The sequence below is a fragment of the Colobus angolensis genome, unplaced genomic scaffold (assembly GCF_000951035.1).
Source record: "Colobus angolensis palliatus isolate OR3802 unplaced genomic scaffold, Cang.pa_1.0 Scaffold99, whole genome shotgun sequence".
Lineage (NCBI taxonomy): Eukaryota > Metazoa > Chordata > Mammalia > Primates > Cercopithecidae > Colobus > Colobus angolensis.
Window position 1 is genome coordinate 4,818,451 of NW_012123931.1, and position 13,411 is coordinate 4,831,861.

The 13,411-nt window shown below is 38.9% G+C and overlaps 1 protein-coding gene across 1 annotated transcript in view; it reads right to left on the minus strand.

Annotated features, from left to right (window-relative positions):
• The window catches only part of REC114 (REC114 meiotic recombination protein), a 123,731-nt gene that overhangs the window by 356 nt on the left and 109,964 nt on the right, over positions 1-13,411 (minus strand). The window contains exons 4-5 of the mRNA XM_011932969.1: positions 8,459-8,671; positions 3,224-3,310 (exon numbers count right to left, since the gene is read on the minus strand). Of these exons, the coding sequence (XP_011788359.1) occupies positions 3,224-3,310; positions 8,459-8,671 (300 nt within the window). The remainder of the gene's footprint in view (positions 1-3,223; positions 3,311-8,458; positions 8,672-13,411) is intronic.

A 13,411-nucleotide genomic window follows, 5' to 3' on the forward strand; every position in this document is an offset into this window, starting at 1 on the left:
CACACCAAAAAAAATTAGTATTAATTAGCTTTACAGGCTTCCTTCACGTAGTTTTACTGTTACACTTACAATTTTTTATATTAATATGTTTTCTGAATACACATAGCATGTGAGATAATCTTGTTGCCTTAAGGAAAGAATTTCAAATATACTGATGAGATGTTTGCAAAGTTGAGATTCTACTTTAATGAAGAAGACTGTGCTGATAACCTGTGGGTTGAAAATACACCTGTCAATGAATGAGCTCCACTAGCTCACTTCATCTTCCCCACAGCATAGGTGGCAGAGTGGATGTGAGCAGTCTACTATGTGCTAGCTGCATTCGGAATGTAAGAAAGAGGCCACAAACTGCCCAAAGGACATTAGTTCACACGTGTCTTTTTCTGGCCATCTGTGAGTTTTGACAAATAGTCGTCTAACTATCACCACAATAAAAATACAGAACATTTCTTTCACTTCCCAAAAAACTCCCTTATGTGACCCTCGTGCTAACCATTGCCGTGAAACCCTTAACCCTTAGCAATGACTGATCTCTTCTCCATATAGTTTTGCCTTTTCCAGAATGTCATATAAATGAAACATAATACACTGTTGAATCTGGCTTTTTACACTTACCATAATGAATACATTTGAGATTAATCCATGATGTTGAGTATTTCAGTAGTTCATTTTTACTGCTGAGTAAGTATTACATTGCATGAATGTGCCACAGTTTGGTTATCTATTCTCCAGTTGAAGTACATTTGGGTTGTTTTATTTTTTGCAATTATGAATAACGGTGCTATAAACATTCACTTACGGGTTTTTGTGTGAACACAGATTTTCATTTCACTTCAGTAAATACCTGGGATTGAGTCATGTGGTGAGTGTATATTTAACTTTGTAAGAAACTGCCAAACTGTCATCTATAGTGGCTGTCCCATTTACATTCCACTAGCAGTGTAGATGAGAGTTCTAGTTGCTCACCCATCCAGGGTTTGGTATGGTCAGTTTTTGTTTTTAATTTAGGCATTCTAATAAGTTTGCAGGATGTCTCATTGTAGTTTTAATTGGCATTTGCCTAGTGACTAATAATGTTGAACTTTTCACATGCTTATTTGTCATCTGTATGTTTTCTTTGGTAACCTGCAGTGTTTTAAAACCAGTTGAATAAGTTGCCAACATTTAAATATTAGGAGAGTTCAAATAAAAATCTTGACAATTTGGAAGATCTGGCAACACTGGATCCACAGCCCCACATGATGATGATGGACTCCAGTTCTGTGTGGTCCACTTACTTTGGTGCATTGACTCGGTCATCTTATTGATTCCTCACATTAATTCTGTGAGGTAGGTGGTTTTATTATTTCTGTGGATAGCATGGTTTAGTGTGTAAGTACATAATTGATATTTCTCTAGGAATTCTCTATAACAGAAATTTACTTGGGATATACAGCACTTGTTGTGTTTATTTTTAGAGATGGGGGTCTCACTATGATGTTAGGCCAGGCTGGTCTTGAACTCCTGGCCTTAAGTTATCCTCCTGCCTCAGTCCCCCAAAGTGCTTGAGACTACAGGTGTGAGCCACCATGTGCGGCCTTCATCCCTTGTATTAATTGCATTTCTATCCCATCTATGGTTATACCACACTTAGTATCCTATTAAATGAACATTTATGTTTCCAATTGCTTAACAAGCATTGTGATGAACATATGTATATTTGTGTAGTTGAAATGAAGTTATAGATAACATATTAAATTTGATATGTACTGCTAAATTGCCTTCCAAAAGGTTTTACCAACTTACATAGAATGACATGTCCAAAAGATAAGAGCAAATAAGTAATGTATCTGAGCTCCAAGCTTCATGCTTTTTCTCATTTGTATATGGTTCTTCCATACTACGTAAATAAACTGGGTAAGGTATACCTTTTCTAGCAACTGATATTTCCTAAATAAGGACATCACACCCTGCCTTGTTTATTGCTTTATTGCAGCTCTGTGTTCGTCACCTTCTCTGATTCAGTTAGCCCCTAACTCCAATGCAAATATGGGCATTATTCAGTCAGTCCTGCTGCTGGACAAATAATTTTTTTTCATAGTTACTAGGTTATTAAAATAAATAAACATGAATTCTTCTTAGTCTTCCTACCTCTTGAGTTTTTTATTCTATATGATTGTCCATTTATTTTGAGTTAGTGGCAAGCCAGATGGAGAAAACACCTTTTTTTAAAAACTACTGATAGCACAGTTTAGTAGAGGAATTAAAAGAAAATTCGGCCAGGCACAGTGGCTCACACCTGTAATCCCAGCAATTTGGGAGTCTGAGGTCGGGGAATCACTTGAGGTCTGGAGTTCAAGACCAGCCTGGCTAACATAGTGAAACCCTGTCTCTACTAAAAATACAAAAATTAGCTGGGCGTGGTGGCACATGCCTGTAATCCCAGCTACTCAGGAGGCTGAGGCAGGAGAATCGCTGGAACCCAGGAGATGGAGGTTGCAGTGAGCCAAGATCGTGCTACTGCACTCCAGCCTGGGCAACAGAGTGAGATCCTGTCTCAAAAAAAAAAAAAAAATCATACTTGAAGATTGATGAACTCCACGCAGAATTCTGTGGAAAGCAGAAGCTGCTGGCTTGAACACCTGCAATGAGGAATGCAGTGAGGGGAAAACAAAGTCCTTGCAGAGCTCCCAGGAGAGTAGACATCGCACATAGTTTTGAATGAAGAGGTTTTGCGGCAGGGGGCAAGGAGCTGTCTGAAAGCAAGTCTGAGGTAACAGAGTTGAATTCTCCTGGGTTTCTACACATCCTTAGCTGAGTACTGACAATCTGCCCATATAGAAACTGCTGTAGATCTGAATCCACATTTTGATATTTGTCTTAAAATAGTTCCCAAATTTCATTTCCATAATTACAATGGAGTCCTCCATTTATTCTTCTTTTTTGGGAAAGTGGTGATTAAATTTTCTGTCTTGGACATTCAACCACTTTTCCTCTTTTTATTTCCTTTGGAGGGTAGATCTTGACTATGTGTCTGCAGCCATCATGTCTCACCTCACAGCTTACTGTAATAAAACTTACTCTGCAAGGGGTAGATGAAAATGGCCCTGTCTCTGTCTTTATCACCTTTTAGAGTAATGCTTTAGGTTTCTCTCCTAAAGCAAAGAAGTGAACAAAGGGATACAAATTCTTAGGGGTCACTGCTTTTCATGACAAGAAAATTAAACACAGAAATAAGCTCTACCTGAGCTAACTGCGTCAGTGAGGTCCTTCCGTCTGGAGCGCCTGTGCCCGCTGTTACACGCACTTGCTCTTCTGAGTGCTGGTGGGACTGGAATAAAACAACATGCAATAAGGAGACTAGCTGAATGTAATCTTACATACCACAGGACATTAAAGAAGCAGAAATACGCATTCATGTTCAAAGAAAGAAAATACCACTAAGAGTGGTTAAAATGATTGTCAGCATAGGTCTGTCTCAGTTTAAATGGAGGGTTACTTGAGTTACCACAGCAGAAGTACTGAGTTTAAATTTGCAGCTCCTGACTTCTATTTGATGTTCCTCAGCCGTTGGCAGGCTGTTAGTGCTGCTTCCTGTCAGACACTGGGGCATTCTTCTGTTGTCAGAGGCCCAGCCTAGGATTCAGGACCACGTATAGGCCCTGGAGGGCTGGCCATGGCAGCCTGCATGCAGTGGACAGACCCCAGCTTCTGATCATGATTTTTCACCCTCTAAAAATTATTGCTCAAGTAATGCATGTTCATTGCAGAAATGCAAAATGGGGGGAAACCCCTATAATTTTAAGACAACTGATGTTTTCAGTAAAATGATTTTTTTAAAAAAATCTCATTTTAGATATTCTGAAGGAATGAATTCTTCTGTAAGTAAAACTTATAGATACCTGGTTTCAACGACTGTTTATGCCTCCTACATACTAGACACTGAGATGATACAGGGATAGGAGCTACAAAGAACAAAGATAGAGTCCTGCCCTCTGGAAGCCCACAGCCTAGTGAGAACCTAACAAGTAAAACCATGAATTATCTTGCAACTCAGGAAGTGCTGGAGGTTCACAGAGAAATGGGTAAACTGGAGGGCTGTATGCTAAGCAGGAAGTACAGGGATGCTCTAAGGTCCATGCTATCTGGAGAGAATCTGTGGTAATAAGTTGTTCTCAGGTAGGACATGGGATGCTTTCCAGGGAAACAGAATGAACAAGGCACAGGAGGTCTGGAGGCATGAAGGGCCCTACCTCCATTACTTCCTAGCCACATGTCTGCAGGCCCCACTATGCTTTGGGTACCTGAGGCTGCTGCAGTGCTAATCTCCAGATGAGCAGTGGTGCTCCTGCACTAGGTATGAGCTGATGATGCAATACAGGGAGAAAACAGGGCACTCTTTGGAGGGCGCTTCTGTCCATCAGCAACAAGTCTGACTACCTGAAGGCAGGAGATGCCAAATTCTGTCTTCTGTCCTACAGAGAAGCTGATGGTTGCTAGTCAGTAGGTAGCAGAAAACCAGACCTGGAAGCATTGAACAACAACAACAACAAGAAGGAAGTGTGGAGGTACAGTGAGGAAGGAAAGAACAAAGACAAGAAAATGAAAAATGAGCAAAATGACCAAAGGACTCTATAATCAAGAGCCCTTAGACAAGCCCCGTTTCTTTCTTCAGTTCCTTCAGTTTTCTCCTCTGTAAACACAAGGCAGACTCTAGTGCCTAGTGTTTCTTCAGCTGTCACATTTGATGCTTTCCTGGAATACTTATCATTTCAGCTCACACAAAGAACTAAGATGTCAACCAAAATTGCCATAACACTGTAAAAAATAGCTAAATGGCACTGAACCACCTGAGGTTAGGGTCCACCCCTGCAACAGCATAGAGATGGAAGGGTCTGCGCACACAGTAGCCGGAGTCCCCTAGCTACTTTCTTGTGGACTTTTTGTGCTAACGGGAAAGAGTTCACATAGGAACTGCAATCCTCTTTCCTGTCTTTCCCATCCCCCTCCCCAGGGTGGGCTGGTTGCCTTTGAAGTGCTAAGGTTGAGAAATGCCTGGTTAAGCCACAATTAACAAAATTACAAGGCTAAAGAAAAGCAAACACTAAAATATGAGCCAGGAAATGACTCAAGAACTTGAAATAGAGTTCTATTTGCAAAGAAGGAAACAACTCTTTTATACTAAAAGATTATAGGTATTACAAAAATGACACACCTGAATGTAAGAGAGCAGCAAAATGACCAGAACTTGGCCATGGCTTGTACCTCTTAAGATAGATTCTGAGAAAGAGCACATGCTACCAAAATTTGTACATCAGTAGTTAAGGGCAAACCTTATGTTCTGCCATTAGGAAAACTAGAATGTTTAAGTGGTACCTCACAAGGTCTGTTACCCTGGTGGAATTTAATCCAATGACTTTAACTTGTCATCTGCTCTGCAGCTTCATACACTGTCTTATCATGCCCTCTTTTGGCTCTGGAGGTTCTGATCCTTGCTAATTGGCCAGGATGCTGATTTGTTCATTTGCAAGGGAAGGCACATCTGAATGGGTAACATTGGGGGCAATAATAGTAATGATGGATTTTGTGATTATATTTGCCAGGCATTGTATTGGGTGCTTACTGTACAGCATTTTAATCTCACCATTTTACAGATGGAGCTAATTGGCTTCCGTGAGATCACACAGCTGCTAAGAAATAGGGCCAGGATTCTAACCTAGATCCATGTTGATACCAAAGCCTGTGGTCTTTGCACAACATCATGCTATCTTAGTCAAATCACCCAATTACAGTTCAGAAGAGTCCCTGAAAATAGAATCAAGAAAGGCATGCAAGGTTCCTAACCACTTCTCAGGTGTTTCTACCTAGACATTTAGGATCAGTCTTTAACATCAGAGAGCTGAAGCCTTCATCTGGGGCTGTAACTCACAACTCAGCCTGCATTTGTTACTGCATGTTACAACTTCAATTTATTTGCCTTTGTAATACTTAGATAATTGTGTAACCTGACAAGGTTCTAGCGTGATGTGACTTCATTACCTTTATAAGGAATTCCAGACTGAGTTCCCAAATTCTGGAACCCTTTTAGGTTTTTGTTACACTCCATGCATTGGGTATACTACACTATCATCTGAATCTATTGGGCAGTGAAACATGAAAATCTTAAGGGCAAAGAATCATAAGCAATAAAATACCTTATAGTAACCACTCCAACCCATTTGTAGGGAGGGGATTCTTAAGAAATACAGCAGGAGCTGAATATAGACGGAGCATTATTGTTTGAAACTAGATCCAGGGTTTGTGAGGCAAGCAGCTTCAGCGTTAAGACATCTTCATGAAAATCAAATGAAGGGAAAGAACTCAAACCACCAAAATCTGTTTGGCAAACTAAATACATTCAAGAGGAAATCATGTAGCACCTGCTTAAAGAAAAATATTTTTTATAATAATGAAAATTTATGTTCACCTTAGACAAATTATAAATAACAGGAAACTTAGTGACAGCCGGGCCTGATGGCTCACGCCTGTAATTCCAGCACTTTGGGAGGCCGAGGCGGGTGGATCGCCTGAGGTCAGGAGTTCAAGACCAGCCTGGCCAACATAATGAAACCCCATCTCTCTTAAAAATACAAACATTAGCTGGATGTGGTGGCGGACACCTGTAATCCCAGCTACTCGGGAGGCTGAGGCAGGAGAATGGCTTGAACTCGGGAGGCGAGGTTGCAGTGAGCCGAGATCGTGTCATTGCATACTCCAGCCTGGGCAGTAAGAGCGAAACTCTGTCTCAGGAAAAAAAAAAGAAAAAGAAACTTAGTGACAAATCAGCAAAAATGAAGTGTTTTGGTTAAGGAAAACTAACAGGATGAAGTAATGGAAAACCAGGTTTGGAAAAATGACTTCTCAAAGCAAATGCAAAACCCAGCTTGAAAGCAGAATCTCATCTCAGGAGCAGAGATAGGTGCTTATTCCAACAATATTTGAAACTATGCCAAAGAAATGCAGAACACATATTTCTGGGAGAAATCCTATAGTCATGAGTCTCAAATGTTTTTATCTCAAGACCCCTTATGAGGCCTTCAAAGAACTTTGATTTGAGTTACATTTATCTGGTATTTATCATATTAGAAATTAACATGGAATTTTAAAATATTCATTAAAAATAATAAACCCAGTTTATGTTAATATTGAAAACATTTTTATGGAAAATAACTTTTCTAAAACAAAACGTCATGATTTTTGCAAATCTCTTTACTACCTAGTTTAATAGAAGGTGACTGGATTCTTACATCTGCTGCTGCACTCAGTGTGCTGTAATGTGCTGCTTTGGTTGGAGACATGAAGAAAATCTGGCCTCACACAAATTGTAGATGGAGAAGGGAGGGGTATTTTAGAATAGCCTGTTCAGATAACTGGATATTCCTTGATATAACACCAAAACTCAACGAGTGAGTTGCTTAAAGGTAAGTTGCAATATAGAATCTGAAACCATAGCAATGAACTTGTTATACTGTTATAGCACACTCTTTTAGCCTATCTTACACTTTTGAATAGCTCTTTATCCACGTATAATTTTGTGGCATTCAGGCATCGGTCATTTGGACAATACTGGTTCACTGAATATACTGTCTTTCAAATATTGACACATTTCATCAGGTAATTACTTATAAAAAAGTAAATCACATTTATTAATAGCACCTTTAGAAAAGTCTTCCAGGTTGGGAAGTTATGAAGCGTGTGGCAGATACAAGTTTTTCAAGATTCTAATTTTCACTTGGAAGTTTAAATTTTATCATTTTCAATAAATACTATCAATTGTTTTCCTGAAGTGGTAGTTCATTTCACTGATTTTTGAGAAAATGTCTGCCAAATACCCAAATCTGAATGACCATAGTCTATTGTTCTCTCACATGATGATGGTATTTTATGAAAAAAGAGGCTAGTTCAAAATACAAATGTCACACAGGTGCATTCCCTTGAGACAACCATGGCACTGCAGACTGCAGGGTTATTTTTTCGTTTGTTCTTCCTGTGAATGATTGGAACATGATGACTATGAGCACAGTCTGGTGCCACGGCCTGATCTGTATGATGACGGCAGCCTTACTCATGATGCCTTTGTCTCATCAATTCAAATGCTGACATAGTGAAAAAGGCAAGTGATACTATTTCTTTAAATATTCAGAAAAATAATTTTGACCTTGTGGACCCTCTGGAAGGGTTCTAGGGAGGGGTTCATGGACCACACTTTGAGAACCACTGTTCTACAGTGACACCCAGAATGCAGCTGGAACTCCTCCCTCCCTAATTTCTGAATAGGGAGCTACAATGAGTGTCAGCCTCAATTTTAAAAAGTCGCCCAACATTAGATGTTTTTAAACTACAAACCTAACAGACTCGACAAACTCCACTGTCATTTTGGCCACTCATTGTGCACTGCATTGTCATGTTTCCTGCATAGCCGACACATCAGCCTACTTACTCCAGCCTGCCATGGGACACTCTTTGCAGAGTCCTTCCCTTGACTGCCACTTGTCCTGGGTGGGCCAGGAATCAGCTGAAGCTCCTGGATGTTCCCATCAGGCACCTGAACGGTTATGTATTGCGCCAGCTTTTGAACACAACTGCAGCAGTGTTCCAGCGCCTGCTCCTTTGACTCTCCACTGAACTGTACTCGAAACAGGCGACTCTTGTCCTGTTTGACAAATCAAAAGTTATCGTGAGAGACCCTCGTCATATAACTTTACCTTTATTTACTTTGGGGTCTTCCACTGAGTGGTTCCTTTGCTTGGCGGAAGAAGAGGTATAGATAAGGAAACAGTCATCTTCACTTATTGATGCAGGCATAGAAAAGCCAATAATTCATTTTCTTCCCCCTTTTGGGAGTTGCTCATCATACTAAAATTCACTTCCCTCTGGGAAGTGACATCAGCAAAAATGGAAAAGCTCTATCATAAAGACAAGATCACTATACTGATTCCAGATCAATGTTTTATCATGCTTTGGAATAAAGATTTCATAGCTTCTAATTCCTTAAGTTAAAAATCTGAGAGGATAATAATACAGCATAGTCCTGCTCAACAAAATTTTTCTAAACTGACTAATGTCAAACCAGGTAGATACCACATTAAACAAGGCAATGAGCTTAAACAATACTGAGGAATAGTGACAGGCAGATGCTCAAAGCTAACAGATCTCATGCTAATGATCTGTAGTACCCTTTATCCTTAAAGAGGCCAGACTACCACACAAGTTGCATAGTGAAAGGCTGTCTTTAATTTGCTGTATGAGTCACATCCCTTGGCAAATTGGCAAATGTGGGACAGATGCAATGAAAAATTTTTAAAAATCTGTCTACTACATCAAACTTACTTGATTACAAGTATAAAAACATCTGTGTAAAAACATCTAGATTGTAACAATAACATAAAATCATTTTAGAATAGTTTCCCTTTTTTCTAGTCTATTTACTCTGCCTAGTTTAGAGGAGTCAACCTACATAAAAGCCTCCTGAAACAGGACTGTATATATTGTATACCTTTCATCAGTTTCCTCTGTAAAGAAATGCAGATACTAAGCTTAGCACAGTGACAGTCCTTTTCCCCCATGAAATATATATACCATGTTGCTACCTTGAAAACACTCTTAACTACAGTTAACAAAATCCTGTAAGTTCCTATAAGCAAATAGTCCTTGATATTCCTGTTCACAATTCACACTATTTAAATAAACCCATCGAGTAAAGCCATATATTTAGGTTACAGAAAACTCTTGGCATGGCTAAGATAATGGTAAACTATCATGTTTAGAAGAATAGACACCACTACCCCTTTTCACTGCCACTATTTGGTTCTCTTCATATTTTAATTCATTTAATTTTTCCCCGAATATAAAAGTAATCCATTGTCATTATCTTGTCCAACACTGGAAAAATATGAAAATAGTCATATATATCTGTGCGTATATAAAAGAATATATGCAAACACTCATGTATAATTTCTAAAATTTTAGGTACATAGGTATATATATGAGATACATGAGATGTTTTGATACAGGCATTCAATTGGTAATAATCACATCATGGAAAATGGGGTATCCATCCCCTCAAGCACTTATCCTTTGAGTTACAAACAATCCAACTCTACTCTTATTTTAAAATTTCCATTGTTGTCATCCTGTTGTGCTATCAAATACTAGGTCCTGTTCATTCTTTCTTTTTTTGGACCCATTAACCATCCCCACTACCCCCCACTACCCTTCCCAGCCTCTGGCAACCATCTTTCTACTCTTTATCTCCATGAGTTCAATTGTTTTGATTTTTAGATCCCTCAAATAAGTGAGAATATGTGATGTTTGTCTTTCTGTGCCTGGTTTATTTCACTTAACATAATGACCCCCCAGTTCCATCCATGGTGTTGCAAGTAACAAGATCTCATATTTTTAACTTTTATTCTAAGTTCAGGGGTCCAAGTGCAGGTTTTTTACATGGGTAAGCTTGTGTCACGGGAGTTTGTTGTACATATTATTGCATCACCTGGGTATTAAGCCTAGTACCCATTCGTTATTTTTCCTGATCCTCTACCCTCCAAAAGGCCCCAGTGTATGTTGTTCCCCTCTATGTATTCATGTGTTCTCATCATTTAGCTCCCACTTATAAGTGAGAACTTGTGGTATTTGGTTTTCTGTTCCTGTGTTAGTTTGCTAGGGATAATGGCCTCCAGCTCCACCCATGTCCCTGCAAAAAATATTTCATTGTTTTTATGACTGCATAGTACTCCATGGTGTGTATGTACCACATTTTCTTTTTCCAGTCTATCATTGATGGGCATTTAGGTTGATTCCATGTCTTTGCTATTGTGAATAGTGCTACAAAGAACACGCATGTGCATATGTCAATATTACAGAATGATTTATATTCCTTTGATTATATGCCAAGTAACAGGATTGCTGGGTCAGATGGTGTTTTAGGTCTTTGAGGAATTGCCACACTGTCTTCCACACTGGCTGACCTAATTTACACTCCCACCAACAGTGTATAAGCACAACCTGCCAGCATCTGTTATTTTTTTACTTTTCAGTAATAGTCATTCTGACTGGTGTGAGATGGTATCTCACTGGTTTTGATTTGTATGTCTCTACTGAGTAATGTTGAGCTTTTTTTCATATAGTTGTTGGCTGCATGTATGTCTTACTTTTAAAGTGTCTATTCAGCCAGGCACAGTGGCTCACGCCTGTAATCCCAGCTCTTTGGGAGGCCGAGGCAGGAGGATCACAAGGTCAAGAGATCGAGGCCATCCTGGCCAACATGGTGAAACCCTGTCTCTAGTAAAAATACAAAAATTAGCTGGGCACGGTGGCACATGCCTCTAGTCCCAGCTATTCAGGAGGCTGAGGCAGGAGAATCACTTGAACCCAGAAGGCAGAGGTTGCAGTGAGCCAAGAGCGTGCCATTGCACTCCAGCCTGGCAACAGCGAGCCTCCATCTCAAAAAAAAACAGAAGAAAAAAGAAAGTGTCTATTCACGTCCTTTTCCCACTTTCTTATGGAGGTTTTTTCTTGTAAATTTAAGTTTCTTGTAGGTGCTGGATATTAGACCTTTGTCATATGCATAGTTTGCAAAAATGTTCTCCTCTTCTGTAGGTTTTGTGTTTACTTTGTTGATAGTTTCTTTTGCTGTGCATAGCTCTTTGATTTAATTAAATCCTATTTGTCAACTTTTGCTTTTGTTGCACTTGCTTCTGGCGTCTTTGTCACGAAATCTTTGCCTATGCCTGTGTCCTGGATGGTATTGCCTAGGTTGTCTTCCAGCATTTTATAGCTTTTGGTTTTACATTTAAGTCTTTAATCCATCTTGAGTTAATTTTTGTTTATGGTGTAAGGACCCTTCCAGTTTCAATTTTCTGTGTATGGCTAGCCAGTTATCCCAGCGTCTCATTCTTTTTTATGGCTGAACAGTACTCCACTGTGTATATGTACCACATTTTCTTTATCCATTCATCTGCTGATGAACACTTAGGTTGCTTCCAAATCTTGGCTATAGTGAATAGTGCTGCAACAAACATGGGGGTGCAGATATCCTGATATGCTTTCTTTTGGGTATATATACAGCAGTAGTATTGCTGGATCATACGGTAGCTCTACTTTTAGTTTTTTGAGGAACCTCAAAACTGTTCTCCATAATGGTTGTACTAATTTACATTCCCACAAACCATGTAGGAGGGTCCCCTTTTCGCCACATCCTCTCCTGCATTTGTTATTGCCTGTCTTTTGGATAAAAGCCATTTTAACTGGAGTGAGATGATATCGCATTGTAGTTGTGATTTGCATTTCTCTGATGATCAGTGATGTTGAGCACCTTTTCATATACCTGTTTGCCATTTGTTATGTCTGATTTTTGAGAAATGTCTATTCAAATCTTTTGCCCATTTTTAAATCAGATTATTAGTTTTTTTCCCTATTGAGTTGTTTGAGCTCCTTATACATTCTGGTTATTAATCCCTTGTTATATGGGCAGTTTGCAAATATTTTCTCCCATTCTGTGGGTTGTCTCTTCACTTGGTTGATCATTTCCTTTGCTGTGCAGAAGGTTTTTAACTTAAAGCAATCCCCTTTGTCCATTTTTGCTTTTGTTGTCTATGTTTGTAGGGTATTACGCAAGAAATTTTTGCCCAGACCAACATCCTGGAGAGTTTCCCCAATGTTTTCTTGTAGTAGTTTTCTTAGTTTGAGGTCTTTAAGTATTTAATCCATTTTTATTTCATTTTTGTATATGGTGAAAGATGGGAATCTAGTTTCACCCTTCTGCACATAGATATCAGTTTCCCAGAACTCTTTATTGAAGAGACTGTCTTTTCCCTCAGGGTATGTTCTTGACATCTTTGTGGAAAATGAGTTCACTGATAAATGTATTTTTATAGGTTATATATTGTGTGTGTAGGTATATAAAATTCATTGCTGTTCCATAACATAATTTTTAATTTAACATCAAATATATAAAAATAGAAGTATATACTTCATTACTTTCAATGGCTGAAGAGTATTCCTTTATTTAACTGGCCCCCTATGGATGAACATATAGGTTATTTCCAGCCTTTGTTCCTATTATAAACCACAAAGCTTTGACAAGCACTCTTATACATACATCTTTGTGTATACATGCCTAAAAGCAGACTTGTTGGGTCAAAGGATGTATGTAATTCATATTTTGGTATATAATGCCTAACTCCCCTGTGGCCAGACAGGGCTGATTTACTCCCACCAAGAATCTATGTGCCCATTTCCCTCCAACACTGAAGATTCTTTTTTTAAATTTTTGTCAACATGCTAGGTTAACATAGTTTTTTTAAAATTTCATTTCTTTGATAACAAGTGAGGTTGACTATCTTTCTTATGCTTATTGGTCATTTGTATTTTTTCTTTTAGTGTGTTACCTATT